The sequence below is a fragment of the Equus quagga genome, chromosome 9 (assembly GCF_021613505.1).
Source record: "Equus quagga isolate Etosha38 chromosome 9, UCLA_HA_Equagga_1.0, whole genome shotgun sequence".
Classification (NCBI taxonomy): Eukaryota; Metazoa; Chordata; class Mammalia; order Perissodactyla; family Equidae; genus Equus; species Equus quagga.
Window position 1 is genome coordinate 75,565,951 of NC_060275.1, and position 27,508 is coordinate 75,593,458.

Below are 27,508 nucleotides of genomic sequence, written 5' to 3' on the forward strand. Positions count from 1 at the left end.
TATTAATCAAAGGCCTAAAACATAAAAACTAGAACTTGATGGAGGAGCTAAATTTCTGATGATCTCTCTTGATACAAGTAGGTATACAGTATATCCCTTAGATCTGCATTGTTCAGTGGTGGCCAGTGGCCACAGGTGGCCAATGACACCTTGAAGTGTGGCTAATCTGAATTAAGATATGCTTTAAGTATAAAATAAACACTGGATTTCAAAGATTAGTATTAAAAATATAAAACATCTCATTAATAATTTTTTGTACTATTACATGTTGAAATGATAATATTTTTATATAGAGAGTGTCAAATAAAATATATTATTAAAATTAATTTTACCCATTTCTTTTTACTTTTTCTAATTTGGCTCCCAGAAAATTTTAAATTCTATTTGTGGTTAGGATTATATTTCTAGTAGACAGAACTGCCTTAGATAGTTCTTCCCAACTTTTTTAACAACAGGAAGCAACTGGTCATTGGAGGACTAAGAGCACCAATTTCATGGGCACGTCTCTGATACAGCTCTGGCTCACCAGTTGGGAAGTTCTATCCTAGATCTTCTTTAGACATGGTTTCCCCCAGCCAAGCTTTTGAAACGATCAAGACTTTAGATAACCTAAGACATCCTTCTGCAGAGGGTCAGTGTTCCAGATGGAAAGGAGATACTTGCTTCTAATCCCGGATGGACAGTAGTAAGGAGGCCACTCTATTATCAAACTTGAAAAGTACAATCAGGATTCTTACTGGGAAAGAAAAGTCACTGGACTCCTGCATGAGTTAAGCTTCAGATATACTTGTAGGCCAAGACAGAGACCCTGAAAAATTAATCTCAGTACCTGGGCAAATATTGAATGATAACCCAGAATTTCATTTTACAGAGACTATTTTGGTCACAAAATTTTCAAGTACATCTGATATACACACACTCTCAGTAATATTTCTAAGGAGCATGTCATTTTGTGCCAGAGGACCAATGTGCACTCAGGTTACAAAATGAGTTGGCCTGCTGAATTTAATTACTTGATGCTGAGCATTTAAATTTTGGGCTCAGTTTTGTCTGCTAAAGACAACAATTTTGGTTTTGATGAAACTTCTGTTGAACAAGTGATCCCAGGGAAGAGGAATAAGATACTGGAGAGAGTAAAACAGAGAAGGAAAGTCAAAACAAAGCTGTGCTCTGCCTCTGGTCAATGCTCTGGTTACCAGGACCCAATCCCTGCTGGAACTTTCTGAGGAGTCATGTTGAATGTGTCTGAACTGCTTGAATGAGCTTGAACTGTTTGCCAAGGGACAGAAAGGGAGCATTATCCATTAGCTCCTATCCCCCATGGGTCAATGGTTACCTGGGCTAACCTTCTCAATATTTCCAGGTTGGTTCCCCACAGACAGCCCATGCCACAGCGTCCAAGCAGAAGGCTAAAGCTACTCAGTAGAGCTGTAGTGAGGCTCCACCTATGATGGTAGCTGCAGCTAGGCTGGAGAAAAAGGAAGGACAAGAGGATGTGAGGTAGAGCACAAGAGGCGTCCAATACAGGGTTCTTACATGCCTGTCCGTTTTTCCATTCGGATTGAGAATCTAAAGTCATTTCAAACTACAGAAAAAGATTATTTTTTCAAAAGTCCAAATATATTGAATTTTTCTAAATATTATGGCGGAAAAAACAGAGACAGCTCTTAGACCACATAAATGGAGAGACAAAAACTTAGCGGAAAATTTCCTAAGAATTTTTGCAAAGCAAACATTCAAAACACCACAGTATTATTATCAAATGCAGATTAATCTTTTAAAAAAGATAGTTTAGGGGGTGGCCCAGTGGTGTAGCTGTTAAGTTCACGCCTTCTGCTTCAGTGGCCTGAAGTTTACTGGTTCGGATCCCAGGCACGGACCTATGCACTGCTTATTAAGCCATGCTGTGGCAGGTGTCCCGTATATGAAGTAGAGGAAGATGGGTATAGATACTAGCTCAGGCCAACCTTCCTCAGCAAAAAGAGGAGGAATGGTGGTGGATGTTAGCTCAGGGCTAATCTTTCTCAAAAAAATAAAATAAAATATAGTTTAAATGAGTGTAGAGCTTGAATTATTTCTGTACAACTTCACAACAAATTAGGATTTTTATGGAGTTTTAAATAATAACAATTAGAAATAATAAAACAGCAGCCATCCCTTATTTAACGCTTACTTTGAGCTAGGCATTGGCTAAGTATTTTATATATATAACAAGGTTAAAAAACTACTCTCAAGATTAATAATTTTCAACTATTTGGACTATGACTTTTAGAGAGTGTTATTAGGGCTTGCCAAAGAAACAGAACCAGTAAGATTTGTAAGATTTGTATATATGTGTGTATGTATGTAGATATACACATACGTATGTGTATGTATATATGGGGGGGATTGCTAGATTGGTTTTAAGTTAATTGGCTCACATATTGTGGAGGCTGGCAGGTCCAAATCTTCATGGTAGGCTGGCAGGCTGGAGACCCATGGAAAAGTTGATGTTGCAGCTTGAGTCCAAAAGAAGTCTGCAAGCAGAATCCCCTCTTCCTCAGAGGATGTCAGTCTTTTTTTCTTAAAGTCTTCAACTGATTGGAGGAGGCCCACCCACATTATGGAGGGTAATCTGCTTTACCCAAAGACTATGATTTAAAGGTTAATCTCATCTAAAAAAATACTTTCACAGCAAAATCTAGACTAGTGTTTGACCAAATATCTAGGTACTATGGCCTAGTCAAGTTGACACATAAAAATTAACCATCACAGTAAGAAATACATTTCCACCACAACTTGTTACATAAACATATGTGCATGTGTGTATGTGAAACAAGAATTTCAGAAAACAATACTTACTCTTAGTAAGGTTTTGTATGCTGTTATTTTCTATTTCATATTTTTTTCTACTTCATTAAAAAGAAAAATTACTTATAAACCACTAAATTGATTTCACAATCCACTAAGGTAACATATAAATTGAAAAACTCTGCTATAGATGACACATCCATTTACTCATGTTTTAGAATACTAGTAAAGAAAAGCATCACAGTGACACCAGAATGTGATATTTGAGAAGGAAATTAAGTATATTTGAACATATGAAACACCATGAACATATGTATATCAGAAAAAATACATAAAATCTCTAATTCTTTATTACCATAGCAACAACATACACTTAGCAAATGAGTATAGTATTTTATCACTGTCATAATAAATATTTGAGAATAAAATATGGCATGCCTAAAGACATAATAAAATCAGAGGCAATCAACTATGGTTTGGTATCCTAGAGGGTACATCACCAACACAATCAACACAATTTTCTTGAACACCATTATTCCCTCCATTTAAAGAAATCAAATTACATCTAAGAAAAGTGATCAACAGTAATTTGTTTTTTTAAAATTCAGATTGTGAAGAAAATCATTACTTCTCCAGGATGAAAAGAAAAAGAAGAAAATCACAAGAAAATGTTTTGGTGAGTTAACTGAGAAAAAGTGTGGAGTAAAAAAAACCCTAACATCATTTTAACTCCCCTAACCTTTTTCACTCTGGATGTGAGCCCAGTTTTAAAATCCAAATGGGATTTGTCTTCGTGACTGATGATACGACTCAGAAGGCTTACTATTCAGAACTAATTCGGTACACTCTTTAATATACACCTAGTGAGTTATGATGAATCTCAGAAGAACCTGAGCACAAGTGTATCTAAAAATAATGAATAATAGCAATTTATATACAACTTAAAAAAAACCTTTTATAGTCTCCTTAAAAGTCAGATAAAGGTCAAGACAGCAGAAAAAACGTGCTAAGAATAAGAACATGCTTGAACTTAAAACTAAGTTTTGTACAGAAGTATATAAGAAGAATCCTTTTAGACTGAGAGAGGTGGGATGCTTGAAATTTGAGATGTTACTTTTTTTTTTTTTTGGCTGAAGAATATTCATTCTGAGCTAACACTTGTGCCAATCTTCCTCTATCTTGCATGTGGGTTGCCGCCACAGCATGACTGACAAGTAGTCTAGGTCTGCGCCTGGGATCTGAAACCATGAAGCCAGGCTGCCGAAGTAGACGAGGAACCTAGCCACTAGGCCACATGGCTAGCCACAAGAGATACTTTTTAGTACGACTCACCTAAAATTAATGTTTTGAAAACCAAAAAGATTTACAACACAAAGTAGCATAAAAATTTCTTGCACAATAAATACCTACAATTTGACGGGTATAATAGCTTATTGGCTAAGAGTACAGACTGTGAGGAGCTCAAAACACTCTAATAACCACTTTGATTTCTTACCATATTTTTTTAGAGAAGCAGGACAAATGTTATATTTCTTAGTTTTTACAAAGCTAGAGGTCAATACCAAAGAAAGGACATAGAAAAGGCATCTCTAAGTGTTATGCTATTGTGTTTCAAGTGCTTGTTTTTATTCATTTATTACAATAAGTGAAGTGAAAACATCAGAATACACTATAATAAGTGTACCAAAATTACAATGATGTACCAATGTATGCATGGGTAAATTAACTTGTTCAAGTTAAGAGTTGTGCAACCAGCCATAGGATTTGGGGTATTTTATTATTTCTGTTAAAAAAATTATTGTTATATTAATTTTTTAATAAAACAAAGGGAAAAAATCAAGTCAAGTCACAGTATAGACCAAGCCAGAGAGCTACAAAAGTGCCTAACAATTACACTGGCAGGTATAAACTTCAGAGCTTCAGGGACTCCTGAATGGGGACAAGCCTGCTTCTTTCCCTGGTCAAAGGCAGGCACAAATGGATTAGGCATGACAGAGGTCAAATGACTAGTATCCCAACAGGGACCTTTCATTGTGAATGGTGATAAACCCATTCACCTGTATCTTTTCCTTTGGGGAGGAAGAAATACTAGTAGGTACATAAAGAATGCGACATTGATCAAGCTCAGGAAATATCCTTTCCAGTCCTGAATACCAAAGATCCCAGAATGATTCTACCACTGAAGACATAATGTTCCTGTGTAAATTTGCAATAAGATCCAATTTCTGAAGGCAATATGTGAATGTTTCTTCCCTGCAACCTTAAAGAATCAGACTAATTCAGTTCCACAGAGGAGAGAAAAAATGACACTAAAAACAGAATCTAAACATAATTTAACAGAGTTATGGTATCTAGCACAGGTTGGTATGTACTCAAGTAGTCTACAAAGAAATTATGTTAGCTATTAAACACATACCAGGTGCTTGGTAAGTAACTAAATGAATAAAAAAACTATACAAGCACTCAGGGTTTAAAAAGAAATTCCAAAAACTAAGCCACATTGACTGTTTCTTATGCATACTGGTATGATAATTCCTTAAGTGCCTTTGGTATTTTAGAATTTCAAGTATTTCATTTTTCAGTTTATTCTCAATATCTTATTTTTCTATCAGGGACCCAACATGTTCTCTTAAAACATATGATTACAAGGGTTTTTGTATGTTTTAATAAAATATTTCATGTGTATAAATAAATATAGCTAATAATATAATACACACCTATGTGCCTACCATCCAACTTAAGAAATAAAACACTAAAGATATGACAAAAGCCCTCTATGACACCCCCACATTCTCCTTCCCCAAAGGGAATGATTACTCTAAATTTCTTGCCTATCATTTCTTGTCTATCTAAATGTCTTGTCATTAGGAAGAGCAGTTTCATTAGAATATTGGAATTAAAACGGGTTTAAGTGTAAACAAGTTGTGGACTACGGTTGGATACCTAGAATCCCGAATAAATTAACAAAATGGAAAATGATGAAAACAGATAACTCTTGTTTATTTAATAAAATGGTCACAGAGTAAACCACCATATAAAGATAGACTTATACTCAATTTTATGCATCCATAAACGACGGTAGCAGTGGTTTTCTAAATTTTTTGCAAGCTTATTTCCTAAGACTTTTGAAAACTATGTACCACTTGTACATTTAAGCTGACAAATAATGGTAAGGGATGTATTTTCCAGTTTATTGCGTATTGAATGCACGCTTTAAACATGTTTCTGTCAAAGCCTTGGAGCTGCAGTTTAGCTTATTCAATTTATGAAAAATATAACCACATAATTTAATTGGCAAAGCCAGTCCTCATTGTCAAACCTAATCAGCCAAATCTGACTTACTCTCTGTCAGAAAAAGTCTGACAATTTTTAACTCAAATAAATGTGTTATCACGCATCCCTATGACAACGTTCTCACTTGTGAATCTTAATTTTAAGATGGATACATGGATACCTAGCTAGCTCGCTTGACAGAGAAACTATACGGCATGGAGCCTTGCCATGAGTTTGTCGCTTGGATGAAATAATCTGTTGCCCCCTTCAATAACTTTTATTGAAGCTTTCTCTGCTTTGCCCTCAAGGGACTCTCCCTCAGGAGAGACTGACTCTCCAACAGTCTCTTTATTTGGTGCCCTGGAGGTTTTTTAAAGCCCAAGGCAATGCACCATAGTAAGATTTAGTATGGACAAGGGATAAGCTTTTCTTTTGAAAAGTGGGAGACAGATGACTACGAAAGAAGTCAGGAAGGAGAACTGGCAGACTAGAAGGAGTTCTGAGGTAGATCATTTGTAGGAAGGACTACATATGGAAAGAGAGAATATGGAAATTAATTTCTTGAAAGCTATCCATACTTGTATGTCCTAGAAGAAGTCTTCATGTACCCAGGGGCAAAAGTATCCCAGTTTGAAAATCACTGATCAACAGCACGGGTTGGCAAACTAGGAGTCACCTGCCACCTGTTTTGTAAATAATGTTTTATTGGACACAGCCATACTCACTAGTATACATATTGTCTATAACTGCTTTCACACTACAACGGTAGGGTTAAATAGTTGCGACAGAGACTATTTGTCTCATAACGCCTAAAATATTTACTATCTGGTGCTCTGAAGAAAAACTTTGCAGGGCCAGGCCAGGTGGAGTAGTGGTTACGTTTGCACGCTCTGCCTTGGCAGCCTGGGGTTTGCGGGTTTGGATCCTGGGAGTGGACTCACACACAACTCATCAGGCCATGCTGTGGTGGCATCCCACATACAAAAAATAGAGGAAGATTGGCACAGATGGTTCCTCAAGCAAAAAGAGGAAGATTGGCAACAGATGTTAGCTCAGGGCCAATCTTCCTCACCAAAAAACCAAAAACAAAAACAACTTTGCTAGCCCTCATCTATAGCATTGTATTTATTTTTAAAATTCTTTGCTTTAAATCAAAGTTATATATTCACATAGTTTGTAGAACCACATTGTTCTAAAAGGCTTATTATGAAATATATTTCCTTCTTGTCGGAAGCAACTACTTTCTATTTTTTTTTTTGAGGAAGATTAGCCCTGAGCTAACTACTCCCAGTCCTCCTCTTTTTGCTGAGGAAGCCTGGACCTGAGCTCACATTCGTGCCCATCTTCCTCTACGTTATATGTGGGATGCCTACCACAGCATGGCGTGCCAAGTGATGCCATGTCCACACCCAGGATCCGAACCGGCGAACTCTGGGCTGCCAAAAGGCGGAATGTGTGAACTTAACCCTTGTGCCACAGGGCCGGCCCCTACTTTATATTTTCCTCTGAAGTTTACCGCTATAGTATAGGCCAAACCAGGGAGCCATAAAAGTGTTTGATAGCTATACAGCAGACTTTGCCCCTAACCCCTCCATTGTATCTAGATAACATTCTTATATTATTACTTCTTTATTTTTCAGTTTTAAGCACTGTATATTATCTTCTCATTTTTGAAAATGAGGATTTACCCCATCCTTCTTGTGACCGAATATTCTCAATATAGTTGTAGATCAATAGTCAATATTTATATTATTTTGAGTAAACACTATCAACAAGTGAGCCATCTAGTATACTAGGATTATTTTCCCCTCTTCCTACCCAAGTTTTATTTTTCTTGGGGAAAATAAGTGAAATTTGTTCATTTTACATGTACTTACCTATAATTCAATCTCATTTGATGTGTTCAATATGTATGTCTTCATTTAATCCCTCTTTTCTCAGAATGGTACCTCTTCTCTCAAATTTGTCTGGAAAACTGTCCTTTCTTATGAATAAACTTCCAGTTTTCAACTGAGTAGAGAAGCTGCCTGGTTTCATGCTATCACAAAGGAAAATTTAATGGCATTCTTTTCTTTTTCTCCAGGAGATTTAACATTGATACAATGCTATTATTTAATATATGGCTTATGTTCAAATTTCACCAATTATCCCAACATTGTCCTTTATAGCTAAGTTTTTCACCCAATCTAGGATCATGTGTTACATTTACTTGTCATGTTGATCAGTTTTTCTTTGTTGTTCACGACACTGACATGACTGGTCTGGTGTTTCATGAAATGTGTCCCAGTGTAGGTTTTCTCATGATTAGATTAAGGCTATTAAGAATACTACATGAATGATGTCTTACTCTCAGTGCATCATACGAGGGGGTATACATGATGTCAAGTCTGTTCTACTTGGTAAAATTTCTGACCACCTGCTTAAGGTGGTATCCGCCAGGTTTGTCCAGTGTAAAGGTACCTTTTTTCCCGTTGTAATTAATTACTAATCTGTAGGGAGATGCCCTGAAACTATGTAAATATCTATGTTCCCCAACAAAATTTGGCGCTTTGGTTTTAGAATCCACTAGTGATTTTTCCTGAAACAATTATTACAATGATAGTTGAAAAATGGTGATTTTCCAATTCTTATTTCTTCTACACTTACTGGTTAGCATCTAATTGCTTCTTAAACAGATTTTCAACCAGGTTATTGTTTTTAGCACCAACCTCAACTCCACTCTCAGAGTTTCCTGGCATTGTCAAGCACCAAGCATTCTGGGGTTCTGTGGCTTAAATCAAGTTGCTTCTGGGCTTTCTCCTCTGCCAGATTTAGGAGTCATTCTCAGTTTTGCTAAATCTGCTACCACTTGTTCATCTGCTTTCCAGCTTCCAAAACATTATTGCTGTTTTTGCCTCTTCAATTTTCTCTAACCTTGTAAGTTTATGCTTTTTAAAATAAATCCCTTTACTGTCACTTTCATTAGGCTTGAAAAGAGAAAGTAAACTAATGTGTTTAACTATCTTTAGTTGAAAGTCCATTATTTTCCTGCTTTCAAATTTTATATAAGTGGTATCGCATTGTATGAAATCTTCTGCAACTTGCTCTTTCTGCTCAATATCCTGTTTCTGAAATTTATCCATGTTGATACATGCAACTCTAGTTCATTCCTCTTTAATGAATGATATTATAACCCACTGTATGAACATGCTTCAATTTTCTTATCCATTTCCACTATATTCTCAAAAGGGATGTTGTGAGGTTTGGGGTGGGGGGTCTATTTTTTCATACGAACATATACTCCATCTTTGTAATTTAAGTCAATGGGAAAGGAGGATTATATATGCAAAATGTCAATTTTAAGACATTAAATTCTGTAACTTATAAAATGAACCTAATAATAGTGAGCACAGAGAACTCACTCAATAAAAGTCAATTACTTGGAGACAACAGTAAAATGGGCCTCAAGAATTTAGAAATAAGATTCCTCTTTGAAAGCTAAACTGCAAGATCAACACATTACAGGCCAAAGCAGGGGTGAAAAGAGTAAAACAAAAGAATCACTACAGGGCCAGCAACAATTGACTATAACATAACTATTAAAGAAATAATAGGTCAATCAGAATGAGGAAACAAAGGAAAAAGGAGAATCACAGAGACAATTTCTGTCAATTCGTAAAAACACTGCCCATTGGAGCAAAAGCCTTAACCAGCAAGTGGCAATTTTTTCTATTCCAAATCATAAGGCTATTCGTAGGATAGAGATAGATATTGGGAATTGCGGCCAATTCTTTTTAAATATTTCCATTCCTATGAATCAGACAATCCCTATTGTGAGATGGACACAGTAGGCAATTTTACGCCTGATGCAATAAACATTTATTTTACTTAACTCCCCTTATCCTAATGCCATACTCACCAGGTAACCTGTTTTTCCCTTGCCAATTTAATTTCTTACTGTAAATTAATATACTGGAATTCTGGCAATGATTTTAAACTCACATGTATTTTAGTTACTGTGATATCTTTTAGAGTCAAATCACCTTGGACATGGACAAACTTGAGTCTTCAGAGCCTCCATCCCAGATCTGAGAACATGGTGAAGTAAACAAGGTCCTATGAAGTGTGGTCCTACCTAGCTGCCCCAGCCTTTCTTTAGACTACAGCATCACCATCTCCAACTCCATTCTCTACTGGTTTCTACAATTTCCTCTTCCTTTTCCATGGAGTGTATGTATTAACAGTGAAGCAAGTGAGCTCTAAGTGAGTTTTCTTCTACTGTCTGTAAATCTTTTGCTGAATCATATATTTTGTCAATACTTGGCAATATATTTATTCACTTTTTCAAATAGAAAACTTTATTCTGTTTCCTACTGTTTTGTCAGTATGAAAGGAGAAGCAATATTTTAAAATATTTGCTTTCGTGGCTTCTAATGGAATGGAGTCAATAGTGGGAGAAGTCTACCTCATTAATTTTGTGAAATGTTAATTCAACTTGGACTGCTCTAATGAATAAGTGCTGAACTATCTTGGCAACCTGCAGTAAAATGTGAATTTCTATGAAAAAAGTACGGGCGATGCTCAACTTGGAAATATGTTAGTTTTACAGGGTTATTTTATAGTTGGTTGTTGGAAATTCAAACTCATGTCACAGAAACCATGTAATATACTTATGTAACACTGAGATTTTTTTTCAAGTCTGTCAATAAAAGCCTGTCTAACTAATAATGAATCAGGCTCTGTGTTAGGTGGTTATGACATACAAATGAATAAGACATAATCCCTGTGCCATATAGCTTAAAATATACTCAGAAAGATGGACAAATAAAACAAATAATTATAATACTGAACTCAAAGGGTTATACAGGTGTACAACGCAGTGTATTTACACAAGAAGTGAGTGATTAACTCTACGAATTAAGAAGTTGAGAAAAACGTTGAGGAAAGCATCAGAAGATTTTAAAGGGCCTTTCAAGTGGAATTAAGCATGAGCAGAAGTGTGCCAGCTGATGGGAGAAGGAGAACACATTAAACTTGAGAAACAGTAAGGAGTTCCTTGAAGAGTAGGGTGGGTACAACAAACATAAGTAGGAAAGCTAGAAAATTGGGGTGAGCACAAATCAGGCAGCCTTGAGTGCTACACCAAAGAATCAGACCTTCTTTGGGCCAGAGCTTCCCAAGAAGTGTGCCTGAAAATCAATTCCTTCAGGCTTGAAGGTGGCCAGGAGAGATACTGTCGGGTCTTAGGGTAGGTGTGAGTTTGATTTGGATAACAAACTGCTAGTTTTCGAATATGGTTGTATCCTTTGCACACCAACCAGCACTGTATGAAAGTTGTGGTTGCTCTAGTTATTGCTGTCACTCTTTTAAATGTTAGCCATTTTTGTGAGTGTGTAGTGGTATCTCATTGTGGTTTCCCTGATGACTGGTGATGGCGAGTACCTTTTCTTATGGTTAGTGGCCATAATGGTACCTTAGGAAGTACCTGTTGAAGGTTTTTACCCAATTTTTATTAGCTTTGTGTCTTTTTAAAATCATTGAGTTGAGGTGTTCTTTATGTAGTCTGGATACAAGTCCTTTGTCAGATACATGTACTGTGATTATTTTCTCTTAGTCTGTTGCTTTCCCAGTGTTATCTTTTGATGAACATTAGTTTTTAATTTCGATTAAGTTCAATTTATCAATGTTCCTCCTTTAGGAATAGTGCTTTCTGTCTCCTGTCTACCCCAAAGTTGTGAAGATATTCTACCATGTTTTCTTCTGGAAGCACTATAGCTTTAGCTTTTATGTTCAGTTTATTGTCTATCGTGAATTAATATTTGTGTATGATGTGAGGTAGGGATGAAGGTTCATGTTTTTTCCTCATGGATCTTAAGCTATTCTAGCACTATTTGCTGACAAGACTTTCCATTCCTAATTGTGTTCCTTTAGTGCTGTAGTCAAAAACCAACTGTCTGTATAGTGTCTATTTCTGGATTTTCTGTTTTTTCCATTGATTTATTTATATATCCTTATGTGAGTACCACACTGTCTTGATTACTATAGTTTTAGAATAAGTCTTAAAGCCAGGCAGTGTACGTCCTATACTTATCATCTCCTTTTTCATGACTGCTTTCAGCCATTCTAGGTCCTTTGCATTTCCATACACATTCTAGAATCAACATGTTGATTTCTACCAAAACAAGTCTGATGGAGTTTTTTTTTTTTAGCTTTTTAAGATTTTATTTTTCCTTTTCCTCCCAAAGTCCTCCGTTACATAGTTGTGTATTTTTAGTTGTGGGTCCTTCTAGTTGTGGCACGTGGGATGCCGCCTAAGCATGGCTTGACAAGCAGTGCCATGTCCGCGCCCAGGATTCGAACCAGCCAAACCCTGGGCCACCGAAGCAGAGCGCGCAAACTTAACCACTCGGCCACAGGGCTGGCCCCTGATGGAATTTTAATTGGATTTTCATTTGATTGACTCAATAGATCAGTGGTTCACAAAGTGTGGCTCTGGACCAGCACCATCAGCAACACCAGGGAACTTGTTTTAAATGCAAATAATCAGGCCTTACTGCAGACCTAGTGCATCAAAAACTCTGAGAATGGGGCACTGCAATCTGCGTTTTAACGAGCCTTCCCGGTGACTCTGATGCACGGTAAAATATAAGAATTACTGCTGTGGATCAATTTGGGAGAACTAACATCTTAGCAATTCTGAATATTCCAATCCATTAACAGACATTTCTGTTAATTTAGGTCTTCTTTAATTTCTCTCACCAACATTGTGTAATTTTAACTCTACACGTCTTATATATATTTTGATTAATTTATATCAGGTATTATATGTTTTTCTGATGCTATTGTAAATGGCATCATAATTGCTACAGGCTAACCTTTAGTCATAGTGTACAGGTCATATGGATGGAAGACTATCTGGAGGTGGGAGTTCACTTAGAGATTTAACAAAAAGTAGAGAGCTCAAATGATTGGTAGCATCTTGAAAACTAACTAGTTTTAACAGGCATGGAAGAATATGAAGTTGTGTCCAATGAATTGATAAAGGCATTAAGCGTAAGCACCTGCAAAGATCACAAAAAGGGGACAACCAGCCATTGTGATCTTCTATAGTCTTGCCCAACATTTTCTACATTCTTGACAACAAGATCAAACATGAGTATCTAGCTTCTGGATCCAGCTGCCAATTTGGAAGAAAGACAAAGGACAGAGGAACATGCTGAAGTACATGAAGAGCCTAAGATCAGCAAAATCTAGATTATGGCAAACTCTACAGGTCAAATGGGCTGAGTTTTTCTTTTCTTTTTTTTTTTTTTAAAGATTGGCACCTGAGATAACAACTGTTGCCAATCTTCTTTGTTTTTTTTTCTGCCTTTTCTCCCCACATCCCCCCAGTACATAGTTGTATATTCTAGTTTTGGGTGGTTCTAGTTGTGGTATGTGGGGCGCTGCCTCAATGTGGCCTAATAAGCGGTGCCATGTCTGTGCCCAGAATCCCAACTAGCAAAACCCTGGGCCTCCAAAGCTGAGCAAACGAACTTAACCACTTAGCCAAAGGGCCAGCCCCAGGCTGAGTTTTTCAAGAGATAAATTTGTAAGGAAATAAAAGGGATGGAGGAGGAACATATAGATTGAAAGAGTTTTAAAACAAATACGAAGTTTTTACAAATTGGTCAAGTCTAAACCATAATGTACATTTGGATGATAAATTACTTAAAAATCTAAGGGAATGATTACTGTAAAAGTCATATTCAGGGTTGCTTTTGTGGGGAGAGAGGAGGTTGTATTGGGATGAGGCACATGATTCTGGAGTAGCTGGCAAGGTTCTACTTCTTGCCCTGGGTGGAATTCACCTTATAATAACCCATTAAGCTATATATTTAATTCTTGTGGTTTCTGTATACATATGTTACTTTACATTCAATAGGCTTTTTTTTTTCACCCTTAATATGACATATCTAGAATTCGAGATTGAAGAGTTTACAAGTTTTAGGTGGTAGTGGCATTTGCTGATGATAAGAACTAAGGTGCGGTTATGGAAGTGGTGGTTCACTTGAAGCAGGGACACTAGTGTGAATGAACAGCTAGGACTTGAGAAGACATTGAAGGGAGAAGACTGTAAGTCTGGTCCTAACCTTTGCATCGGTGTGGGAGAGTAGCCTGGAGGTTGGCAAAGATAAAAGTGCCGAACAGGTAAAGAGAAATATACTTGAATTGCCAAAGGTATCACACCCCCTGGGCCCACAAAAGGGAAGAATATTTTGGAAGTGACTGTGGGAACATAGGAGCAGTTGAACCCACTTTCTTTCTGTGGGTTGTGGGAAAATGAGCAAAATTCACTTCAAGGAAAGAAGAGACTCACTACCTTTCAGTTACAAGCAGATTTCAGTTGAAATCTGTGGTAGACAAAGTTCCTAGGAAAATACTAAAGGTGAAGGGTAATTTGCTAACAAAGAAACAGAAATTCCTGAAACACAATGGAAAGAATCAGGAGGGAGGGAAACGGGTGTGTGTGTGTGTTGGGAAGGGTACAGAAGAGCATAAAGAACGATAAGATTGATGGTACATTAGAAAAGAGGCAAGAGAGGGCTCCTTTTTAGATACTCAAGAATGTGAGCACCATGGACAGAATGACTTGTCTCAGTGTTCTGACTGAAGCTTGCTTGAAATGCTAGGATTATCTAAAATTTACAAGAGTGGTGCCGTAGGCCTGATTATTGCAGTTGCCTCCATCTAATCACTTTGCATATTAATGTTTCCACGGAAGAAGGCTTTCAAAGTTCTGGGGAGAGAAAAAACACCTTTTGCTTTGAGAATAGTAGCTCTTGCTATGGCCAAGAGAAGGGGAATCAGAAGGGCTCCTCTATCATCCATCCTATACCACATTGACTTTTTTTCCCTTTTATTCCACAGTTCACTGATATTAGAAAGAAGAGTCTGAGAAGAGTAACATAGGGCCAAGCAGGAAGCAACATACAAAGCTAGAAATGGGCTTACATATGGTCACCCAGACCCTGGCCAGACCAACATTGATGGGTCTGTATAGGAGGAATGGAGCAAGTAAAGATACATATGCCAATTTATCAGTCATCATGAGTTCTGCCCTGGAGCACCCCACCTCTCTACAAGCAGGACTGAGTGTTGGAGCCCGCATACGTTGTCATCAGGGTTTGTAGTGGTAAGGGACTAGGGGAGAGAAAAGAGGAGGGAAGTCCTAAATAGTAGAAGAAAAGGAATAGGCAGTATACAAATGAATTTAGAAACTTTCCTTTTATGAAATGCATTTATTTCTTACAAAACAATTTTAGAACACCTTATGCTTTTATTTTAAAACAAAAATTATGAAATAGCCATGTTTTTAAAACACATATATCACAGCATTGCTATGCTTTCTATTCTGCATGCCGCCAAAACTATGTTTTAAAGTTTTAAATAAAAATTCAACTAGTAATTGATGAGTGTTATGTGGCACATACTAATTGTATATTTTAAAGTTTCTTCTGATACTTGACAGAGTTAAATTTATATGAAATTATAAGATTTTAATTTTTATACAAAATTAGGGGCAAAATAAGCACAGCATGATTTGAATAGAGCCAAGAGATTCAGAGTTTCTCAAACTTTTCCACCAAAGAATCCATATCAGAACAGAGAACTCCTAGGGGCCAGGGAAACATCCTGATGCAAGCTGCTGTAAGTCTAAACTTTCTAAAAAGTGTTTTTATTTTGTTTTAAATTTTTATTATTTCATTTTACAATCTATATGAATTTTATGTTATATTCCATAATTCTGGAATTTATTTTATTATAAAAATGTTTTAAATTGTTTTCTATGGAGTAAAATTAACACTTTGGGAAGATGTATCATATTTATTCTGAGGCTTCGTGTATCCCTGGCAGTATAAACATCCACCTGAGAAACACAGCATTATGAACACATGCTATTTGAATATTTTCCTTGTGTATTCTTACCTCCATAGTAGGTGGAGTCTTTCTTGTTCTTCTAATCCAAGCTAGAAAGAAAAAATATTTAAATGTAAGTTTTCTATAATTTGCACAAACATTTTATTCATTCATGCATACAACAAATATTTATTGAGCACCTGTTATATATTGCTTTAAGCACTGGAGATATAAAGGGAACCTAACATGAATTCCCTCCTCTCCTGTAGCATATATTCTAGTGAAGGGGGCATGGAAAAGAAACACACAAGTAGAATGTTAGGTGGCGGTTTGCGTCATAAAAAAAATACAACAGTGTAGGGAGGATAAAGAGGGGACAGTTTCATATCTAAAAGCATAGCTCATAATTGTCTGAATTCGATTTAGTGTATTTATGACACAGGCCAAATCACAATACAGTACACTTCAAGGCAATATCAAAATTACATTATCCTGGAAATTTGGATTAGTTATTGCTCAATTTATGAAGAAAGGAATGTAAAAAGTTTTCATTTACAGAGATTTCCCTTCTGATCTCCTCTAGCAAGCAGCCTATCTCCTATGGTTAGCTCCAACACTGGGATGATGAGCTGCAGAGTAGAGAGAGCCCACATTTATGTGCCTATTGGGCACTGGGCACTGTGCTAGATGCTTTCTAGCAATAGGAAGGGAGTGGGGCAGCTGCCTCTAGGGAAGTGTATCAGAATCATATGGAAGCTACATAGCGTAGTGCTTGGAGAGTAGAGCCAAATTTTCTGGGTTCAAATCCCAACTTCATCACCTACTAGCTGTGTCACTTGGGGCAACTTATTTAATTTTCTAAGCGTCAGATGTCCCATCTGTAAAAGAGAAATTATAACAGTGTCTACATTTTAAGGTTATCGTAAAAGTTACATGAAATAATATATATAAATTCTTAGCTCAGAGTCCAGCATCCAGTAAGCATGCAAGTCTAAGTTATTACTATTATTATTATTTAATAAACCCGTATTTTTTATAACAGACAAAACAGCAAAGATCAATAATATCTGCTTGGCCTATGAGGGCATACATAAGAGACTGAGAAAATACATTGTAGGGAATATGGTCTTTAAAAAGCAGAAACCACTGTTTATCACTTTAGTTAATTCAATTTCTTTACAAAATTGTGAGGTATCCTTATTTTATAAAGAAATTAAATAACTTTCCCAAATTTACACGTTAAAAAGTAATGGCAGGATTTGAATCCAGATCTGACCCTGTCTCTGGCTCCAAAAACCATCCATGCTCTACTAAGCAGTCTCTCAAACTTTAGTAAGCAACAAGCAAAGAACAGTAAACTAGGAAGAAGAACATTAGAACCTTAACTACATGTCAGAAAACAAGAATTATTGACCCCATTTTACAGATTGGGAAACTAAAGTTCAGAAAGATTAACCAAGTTGCCTAAACTCATGTAATCAATTAGTGAGTAACAGACCAGGAATCAAACCCTGGTTGAACTGGCTTTTAAATCTGGGCTTTGTTGGTTCACCAGCCCACCTCCATCAGCTTGCCTTTTGTCATCTAAGTAATAGTACGAGGACCTGTCCTCATGAGAAGCCCAGTACTGAATGGTTATGGAGATAAAAATAGCAACAATCAACTGTGGGCCTGGGATTAGTTATTTTTCCCTGCTCTGTTCTCTCCTGCACTGATCCCATATATGTATTTTTAATATAGTCCCAGCATTTTGCCTTTTCTATTCCTGTTTCTGAACTTACCCCTGCTATTCCTTTCTGCATTCTCTTTCTTATTAGCTTCCACTTCCACTCCACCACTATTTGATCCATTTCTAGCCACACTTTGCACAGGTTTCATATTCCTTGTTAGGCTGTAGGGTTGTCAAGGGCAGGATGCATCCATGGGAGATTTATTTTTCTACCACCTAAATGCCTTGAAAGATTAGGTACTTTATACAGCTGTTGAATGAATATTTCCACTAAAAAATAATCATACTATAAAAAAATTTGTTGTAATGGGATTTTGACCTGTATTAGAAAAGCTTCACAATGCAAGATTCCTCTGTTAATCAAGGAAATAATGGTTTACAGAATTTTTCAACTTCCTCTTTATGGTCAAAATAAAAGTTACTTATCTATATTTATGGGATTTTTTTCCTAGGAAAAAGGCTTCTTTTAAAATAATTCAATATGGGCCATATACCTCTAAAAGGTTTTAAGTAGTAAATCTTCAGTTTTAATTCAGATTAGAAAGTTAATTAAGAAAAATGAACTGCTAGGCCAGGAGTCGGCAACCTATAGCCTGAAAGCCGAATTCAGCCCATGGCTTGTTTTCACATTTTTAAATAGTTGGGGAAAAAAATCAAATGAAGAACAGTATTTCATGACACACGAAAATTATATAGAATTCAGCTTTCAGTGTCCATAAATAAGGTTTTATTGGAACACAGCCACAGTTACTCATTTACATATTATCTACGGCTGCTTTTGTGCTACAGTAGCAGAGTTGAGCAGTTGTAACAAAGACTGTATGGCCCACAGAGCCTAAAATATTTAGCACTGGCCCTTTAAAGAAAAAGTTTGCCAACCCCTGTGCCAGGGCTACCATTAAGTATAATCCTTTTAGCAATAACTACATATCTTGATTCAAAAACACCTTCATATTATCTAAATTAAAAATCATTATTAACTATTACATTTTTTACCAATGATTACATGTATTCTAGAGTCTATGAGCACATACTGTGGGCATTAGATCATGCTGAAAAAGCATAATGGCACAATGCACACTTACCATCACCATGAGAAAAACAACTTAAAACAACAATTTGTCTTATTGATGAGTCTATGAAAGAGCATTTTCAGTTCTTTTGTAAGGTTGGAAAAAGAAAAATACTTAATAGGATACAAATAATTTTTTAAATCCCAAGGTAGATTAATAAGTTGAGGAAACTCTGATATGTGTTTTCTAAAGCTTACTGATTTTATATAAATTTAAAATTCACTCACAGACGTAAGAATGTAATAAACTCAGATAATGTATTAAGTATCACCTAGACTATTCACTGTTATGGGACACTATTCTCTAAGGAAAAATATGAGGGCTTCCTTTAGCTTTGTTTTAAATGGCTCAAGGAGAAAGATGTTTATCTAGATAGATAAATGCAATTGCTGAAGTAAATTTGTATATTTGTAATTCTACAATAACCAGATACTTGAAATGTCTTCTGGACATGACGGTTGATGGCCATTCACTGTTATATATCCAATAAAGGTTACAGCTGGAAATTCTCAATGGGATCACTCATTTATATAATCACCCCTAGTTTCCCAATCACTACATACCACAAAGGAAATGTCCTGCCAAAGGTTGGCAAAGGTTAGGAGGAGGAAGGAATAGAAATAAGCATTAATATCAAATCATTACATTTCTTTTTTTTTAACCTCAGAACAATCTAGAACTGAACCTCTATCAATTATAAATCATATAATGATTTGGCCATTGCTAATTATATCTGTATGGTGGATTCTGTATCAGTCTTCATTATAATGTAACCATTGTTTGAATAGAATTTAGCAAGATAACTGGACAGTTTATGCCTTAGGATCCTAGCATTCTTTCATCAATGTTCATTTGCATTCTCATCTGTATGCATGAGATTTTCATTGAACTTTAATACTCTTATTGGAACATAACACACTATAATGAGTGTAAAAGTGAGCATGCAAATTAAAGCTCCCATTAATCACTAAAAGAGACTAAAAGAAGCAGGCAGGAAAAATACTTCATGAAGCATACACTCTTCAAATCTCCACAGGCACTGAAAGTGACTAACACGCTTTTAGAAGCATTGCCAATAGGGGTTAAGGTAAAGGAGACATTTATCACCAGATTCAGAACTAAAATTATGGAAAGGTTATCAACAATCTGCATCCAAAAGATATTATATTAAAAATATATTGTTTATTTAAGGAAAAGACACTGTAATAAAGCTTCATCTTTTAAAAAATGATCTTTGCTAATTCTGAGTGTTGACATATCATAAAGAACTATAAAAATAAGAAATCCACATTTTTTAACTGTAAAAATTCTTCATATTACGAAATGAATCATTTTCTGGTTACTGATCCTTAAGTGTATCTTAAGGATATTGTTAGATTTAACTGGCACATTTAAGTTACAAATTTTGTGATGTTATTACTGTTGTTTTTTCTTCATCAGTTTTACAGAGATACAATTTACATACAGTACGGTGAAACCATTGTAAATGTACAATTCCATGAGTTCTGACAAATGTATCCAACCTTGTGACTGGCATCACGATTAGTATATAGAACATTCCCATCACCCCTAAAACTTCCCAAACACCCAACCTAACCCATCCACAGCCCCCACTGAGTAACATACTTTCTGTCACTGTAGATTAGTTTTGCCTTACCTACAATTTCATATAAATGGAATCTTACAGTAAGTACTCTTTTGCATTTAGCTTATTTTACTCAACATAATGTTCTTAAGGGTCATCCATGTTACTCTGTGTAGAGAACAGATTCTTAAGGTAGCCTCCACAACCCTGCCCCTTGGTGTTCACGTCTTTGTATGATCTCTTCCTCCTGAGTGAGGGCAATACCTGTGACTTACTTCTATCTATGAAAATATGGCAAAGGTAATGGGATGTTTGTGACTACACGATTACATAAGATGACAGCATCCATCTTGCTGGAGTCTCTCTCTCCCTTGCTGGCTGTGAGGAAAAAAGTGGCCATGTTGGGGAATCCCATGTGGCAAGACACTGCCAGCGACTTCTAGTAGCTTAGGGTGATCTCAAGCCAACATCAAACAAAATCCTGAAGCTCACAGTCCTACAACTGTAAGGAACCATATGCTGCCAACAACCACACATGTGGGAAGTGGATCCTTCCACATTCAAGCCTCCAGAGGAGAATGCAGCCCTGGCTAATACTTCAATTGCAGCCTTGTGAGACCCTAAGTAGAGAATCCAGCTGGCCTATACTCAGATTCCTGTCCAAAGAAACTGGGAGATGATACATGCGTGTTGTTTTATTTTTATTTTTTTTCTGGGGAAGATTTGCTCTGAGCTAACATTTGGTGCCAATCTTCCTCTTTTTGTATGTGAGCCGCTGCCACAGCATGGCCACTGACAACTAGTGGTGTAGGTCCACACCTGGGAACTGAACCTGGACCGCCAAAGCAGAACATGCTGAACTTAACCACTAGGCCACCAGGGCTGGCCCAAATGTATGTTGTTTTAAGCTGCTAAGTCTGTGGTAATATTGATACGGAGCAACAAAAACAAACACAATGAGCTTAGTAAGCAGTTCATTCTTTTTATTGCTGTGTAGCATTCCACTATATGGAAAAATGAAAATGTGTTTAATCCACTCACTTTTTGTTAGATATTTGGGGGGTTTTCAGTTTTTGGCTGTTACGAATAAAGCTGCTATAAGAAATTTAAGTATGAGTACTGGGGTAGACTTATGTCTTCATGTCTCTGGGTAAATACCTAGCAGAATTTCCAGGTTGTATGGTAAGAATATGTTTAAATTTAGGGCTGCCTCCGTGGCCGAGTGGTTAAGTTTGCGCGCTCCACTTCGGTGGCCCAGGGTTCGCATCCTGGGTGGAGACATGGCACCACTCATTAGGCCATGTTGAGGCGGCATCCCACATGCCACAACTAGAAGGACCCACAATTAAAATATACAACTATGTCTTGAGGGTATTTGGAGAGAAAGAAAAAAAGCAGGGGAAAAAATAAATAAATAAAAACCAGAAGATTGGCAACAGTTGTTAGCTCAAGTGCCAATCTTTAAAAAAAAAAAAAGAAGTTGTCTTCTATTGAAAAAAAAAAAAGAATATGTTTAAATTTATAAAGAACTGGTAAACTGTTTTCCAAAGTAGTCATACCACTTTATACTCCAGCCAGAAATTTATGAAAGTTTCAGGTGCTTTACATTCTCATTAACAATTTGCAAGGCCAATCTTTTGAATTCTAACCAGTCTAGTGGTATGCAGTGGTATTTCACTGTGGTTTTAATTAGCATTCCTTGATGACTACTGATGTTACATATCTTCTTTGGTGAAGTGTCTGTTCAAATCTTTTGCCCACTTTTTAAATTCTGATATGTCCTCCTATTATTGCATTGTGAGAGGCTCTTCATATTCTCTGGATAGAAGTTCTATGTCAGTTATGTACTGCAAATTTTCTCCCCAGCTCTCTTGTCATTTGCTCAAAGCTATCTGCTAAGAATAGAATTTTAAAAATTTTGGAGAAGTCCAATTTATCATTGTTTTCTTTTATGTTTGTTGGGGTTTTTCTTGTGCCTTATCTAATTCTTTGACTATCCCATGATTGAAATATTTTGTCCAATGTTGTATTCTAAAAGTTTTAACTTTTACATTTAGATCTATGATCAGTTTCCACCTAAGTGTGTAGTGATGATGTGAGGTAAAGAGCAAAGCGTTTTTTTCCATATCAATATCTAGTTATTCAATACTATCTGCTGAAAAGAATTTCCTTTTCCTATTGAAAAATCAATTGACCATATAAGTGTACGAATACCTCTGGACTCTCGGTTTGCTTCCATTAATTTTACATCTATCCTTATAGCAAGATTAAACTGTCCCAATAAATGCAGGTTTTTTTTAAGTTAATTCCTCCAATCATGTTCTTCTTTTTGAAAACTGTTTTAGGTATTCTAGGTTCTTTGCATTTTAATACAAAATTTAGAATCAGTGTATTCATTTCTAAAAAAAAAAAGCCTGCTTGTATTTTGATTAGAAATGTATTAGATCTACATATCAATTTGAGGTGAAATAACATCTTTTAAATATTGACTCCTCTAATCTATGATCCATATATTTCTCCAGTTACTTAGGTCTTCTTTAATTTCTCTTAGCAATGCTTTGTATTTTTCAATGTACAAGTCTTAGAGAGAGAGAGATATATATATACATATATATCTCTCTCTCTATATATATATTCTTTTTTTTTTTTTGAGGAAGATTAGCCCCAAGCTAACATCTGCCACCAATCCTTCTCTTCTTTTGCTAAGGAAGACTGGCCCTGAGCTAACATTCATGCCCATCTTCCTCTCCTTTTCATATGTGGGATGCCTGTCACAGCATGGCTTGACAAGCGGTGTGTAGGTCCACACCTGGGATCCAAACCGGCGAACCCTGGGCTGCTAAAGTGGAACATGAGAACTTAACCGCTGAGCCACTGGGCCTGCCCCTTAGAGACATAATTTTATAAATTTATCTCTAAACACTTCATGTTTTTAATGGTATTTTTAATGATATAATTGAAAATGTTCATTAGTAATTAACTGGGTTAACGACAGACAGGATGGTCTAATCTATCTAGAAAGTAATTTTTACCTGACTTTACTCTAAAGTTTTATTCTTACATATTAACGAGTACATGTGATAAGTGAAGCTTAACCTTCCATTAAAAAGAAACACTGGAACAGGGCCTTTCTGTCTCTTCTTATTATATTCTACTTTGCATGCATTTTAGGGTTTTCATCAATAATGTTTTTACTGTTAACACTAAACAAGCTTAAACTTACCAAAAACAACAAAAAAGGAACAAAAATGGAAGATAAGATGTCACCTGAATTATAGAGATATACTTTTTGGGAGGCTCTATATATAAAGAACTACAGATCATGCCATGGGTTAAACTTAAAAGGTTCACTGAAACTTGATAAGACTGTTCAGTAGCTAGTACTATCCCATCTTCCACAGCTCCACCTTTATCTGAGTGTTCTATACATTTGGGAGCAAATGCTCTGATGTGCTGTTCCGTGTCTTTCTTTTAAAATGGGCTATTTTCAGCAAATCAGCAAATACCCAAAATGTCTCTTCCTTATGTACTTTCAATTTAAAATACATTCACTCAACAAATATTGATTGAACTTGCACTTATTTTAAATGTTGAGCTAGGCCCTGAGAATACAATGACGAACAAGGTAAAGACTCTACCCTAAAGAATCTTCAGGTCTAGGGAGAGGAGGTAGATAAGTAGAAAGGGAATATCCCACAGTGTGTTAAGTGTTCTGTTTGACGGAGGTGCAAAGTGAGATGAAAAACAAAAAAAAAAGGGTGAACATCTGGGGGCGGCCCCACGGTGTAGTGGTTATGTTCTCTGAGTTCCGCTTGGGTGATCCAGGTTCGTGGGTTTGGATTCCTGGTATAAACATGCACCACTTGTCAGCCATGCTGTGGTGGCAATCTACACGTAAAATAGAGGAAGACTGGCACAGTTGTTAGTTCAGAGCTAATCTGACAGCGGGGGTGGGGGTGGGCTCAGGAGAGAGACATCCTATTTAGCACTGGGGGTGAAGGGTGGGGTCAGAAAAGACTTCCAAAGGAATCAATGTTTACGCTAAAACTTGAAGGATAAGTAGGAGTTAGCCAGGTTATTTATGAGGTAGGCAACATAATATTAAGAGTAAAGACTTTGGAGACAGACAATTTGGGTTCAAATCTTGGCTGCAGCTGCTGTTTGTACTTAGGAAGTTATTTAACCTCTTAGTGCTTCATTTGGAGAAATCAAAAGGGAATTTACACAAGTTCTCACCACCACATCCACTTATCTACCTACATCTATGTCCACACACTCTACTTTTCTCCTTTTGCTACTGATGAACTTTCCATGCTCTTGTCAAAAGTCAGCTCTTCCACAAGTGTACCAGATCATGTTCCACCTTGCCTTCTTAAGGACTTTCCCTCTCCTGCATCATTAATGCTTCCTTTTTGACTGGATCTTTCCCATCACTATTACAAAATTCAGTTACTTCTCCTGTCTTTAAAATAAAACACAACAACAAAATTCCTCTCTTGACTTCACTTTCCTCTCCAGGTACTGCCTAAATACCCTCCTTTCTTTTTTTTAAAGATTTTATTTTATTTTTTTTTCCTTTTTCTCCCCAAAGCCCCCCAGTACATAGTTGTATATTCTTCGTTGTGGGTCCTTCTAGTTGTGGCATATGGGACACTGCCTCAGCGTGGTTTGATGAGCAGTGCCATGTCCGCACCCAGGATTCGAACCAACGAAACACTGGGCCGCCTGCAGCGGAGAGCGCGAACTTAACCACTCGGCCACGGGGCCAGCCCCTCTTTTCCTTTTTTTTGAGGAAGATTAGCCCTGCGCTAACATCTGCTACCAATCCTCCTCTTTTTGCTGAGGAAGAGTGGCCCTGAGCTAACACCCACGCCCATCTTCCTCTACTTTCTACGTGGGACACCTACCACAGCATGGCTTGGCAAGCGGTGCCATGTCTGCACCCAGGATTCGAACAGGTGAACCCCAGGCTGCCGGCTGCCAAAGTGGGAACTGCGCACTTAATCACTGCACCACCGGGCTGGCACCCCGCCTCCTTTCTTTTACAGATAAACTCCTCATAGGCATTGTCTATACTCATTCTCTCTTGCCATTCTTTTTTCTATCAGGCTTTTGTTCCTAACACTCTACATAACTATTTCTGTCAGGATCGCTAACTTCCTGTTCTTAAAGCAAGGAGTTAATTCTCAGTCCTCATTTGACATGGTTGATCACTTTTTCTTCCTTGACATTTGGCTTCCAGTACATGACATTTTTCTTTTTCTCTCCTACTTTGCTGGCTGCTCCTTTTTTGTCTTCATTGTCTCTAAACCTTGGAGTAGCCTAGGGGTCAGTCCTAGAACTCACTTTCTATTTACACTCACTCCCCTTTGTGATCTCATCTAGTTCCCTGGCTTTAAATACCATTTATTTGCTGGTAACTCCTAAATTTTATCTCCAGCCCAAACTTTTCCACTAAATTCCTGGCTTATATACAATTTAATCTCTCTACTTGGATGTCTAATAGACATTTCAAACTTAACATTTCCAAAATTGATCTCATTTCCCCCCTAGATTTGCTCCTCCCACAGCCTTGTCCCTCTCAGTCAACAGCAACTCCATCTTTCCAGGTGAGGCCAAAAAGCTTAAAAGTCGTCACTGACCGCTCTCTCTCTCACATCCCACATTCAATCTGTCAGCAATCCTATTGACTCTACTTTTACAACAGATCCAGAATGCAAGTACTTCTCTCCACGTCCACTGTTACTCTGGTCCAAGTCACAATTATCCCTGGCTTGAATTATTACAAGAGCCTTCTGTCTCCATGTTTTGCCGATGCCCCCCTCAGTCTCTTTGCAATGCAGCAGCCAGAGTGATCCTGTTAAATATAACTCAAGGCATATGACTACTTTTTTCAAAACGTTCCAGTGGTTTCCAATCTCACCCAGAGTAAAAGCTAGAGTCCTTACAATGCCCTACAAAGGCCTATAAGATTGGGCCCTTTCCTAACCTCATCTGTTACCTTTCCTAACCTTATCTCCTGTTACCTTCCCTCTGGCTCCATTCCAGTCACAATAGCTTCCTTGCTATTCCTTAAAGCCTGAGCATGCTCCCCCCTCAGGGCTTTTGCACTTGCTAGCCAGGAACACTCCTCTGGTAGTATCTGCATGGCCAGCTCCTTCTTCTGCTTTTATTCAAAAGTCATCTTCTCAGCAAGGCCTTTTCTGAACACTATTTAAAACCGCAAAGCCCTCCCCACCACTCCCTATTCCTTTTCCCTGCTTTATTTTCTGTGGCCATTAACATACCATATAGTTTAATTATCTATCTGGTTTATTGTCTTTCTCCCACCCACTCTCTCACTCCAGAACGTGAGCTCCATGAATGCAGAGGTCTTCAATAGATGCTTAATAAATAAATGAATGAAAAGGGCACAGTGTCTAATAAATACTGTGGGGGGATATGCAGCTTGTGGGTACCAGCTACTAATAAATAACAAATACAATATTCATCTGGACCTGAAAATACTTTAGATTCATTTGGTTTTGACACTATTTGCTTCAAAAGCTGTTTTCTCTTTCCTTTCCTGTACATAGTGCTTTATGTATTTATTTGTATTTTAATTTACTTTTTCATGGTATGGAGTTCTTTTTTACATTTAATTGATGTGTAACACTACAAAAATAATTTTGGTTTCAGTGTTTGGTTGATACATTTGTTTTAAGGGTATGCCCCACGGGATAGTTATGCTGAATTACTAGATCAGGACGGAGCCATAAAAAGCATTAGAACTTCATTCTAATTCTCTGAAAGTCTCAAAGGCTGAAAAATGAGGCGCTACCTATTTGTTTATTTATAACTTAATTTATTTCTATAAACATTTTAATTCTATACTATTATTGGAAAAAATGATAAAGTAGGCTCATTACAAGAAGGCACAAGCATTATTTGAGAACTTCAAATATAGCTTACAACATTGGAAAGTCTGTTAAAATAAGAAAGCTCAATTTCTCCTCCTAGAATTTGCCAGTTTATATTCTGTATTTCTTCAAAAAGTCTCTGGTATCCATCCATTTTTATGATTTTTGCTCATAGTTCTAGTATTTTCATAGCTAATAGGAGAAATGAAAAGGACATTTCCAGGGAAATATTTACACTCACATGCTGGCATAAAGATAAGTTAAGGTATCATGCTACAGC

General features: G+C 36.9%; 1 protein-coding gene across 2 annotated transcripts in view; it reads right to left on the reverse strand.

The window, feature by feature from the left end:
* The window catches only part of NDUFAF2 (NADH:ubiquinone oxidoreductase complex assembly factor 2), a 146,786-nt gene that overhangs the window by 27,530 nt on the left and 91,748 nt on the right, over nucleotides 1-27,508 (reverse strand). Inside the window, exons 4-6 of one of the 2 annotated variants that reach the window (XM_046671890.1) lie at nucleotides 16,012-16,052; nucleotides 2,421-2,516; nucleotides 1,337-1,468 (exon numbers count right to left, since the gene is read on the reverse strand). In XM_046671890.1, the coding sequence (XP_046527846.1) occupies nucleotides 1,337-1,468; nucleotides 2,421-2,516; nucleotides 16,012-16,052 (269 nt within the window). The remainder of the gene's footprint in view (nucleotides 1-1,336; nucleotides 1,469-2,420; nucleotides 2,517-16,011; nucleotides 16,053-27,508) is intronic. The other variant, XM_046671889.1, reaches the window with a different exon arrangement.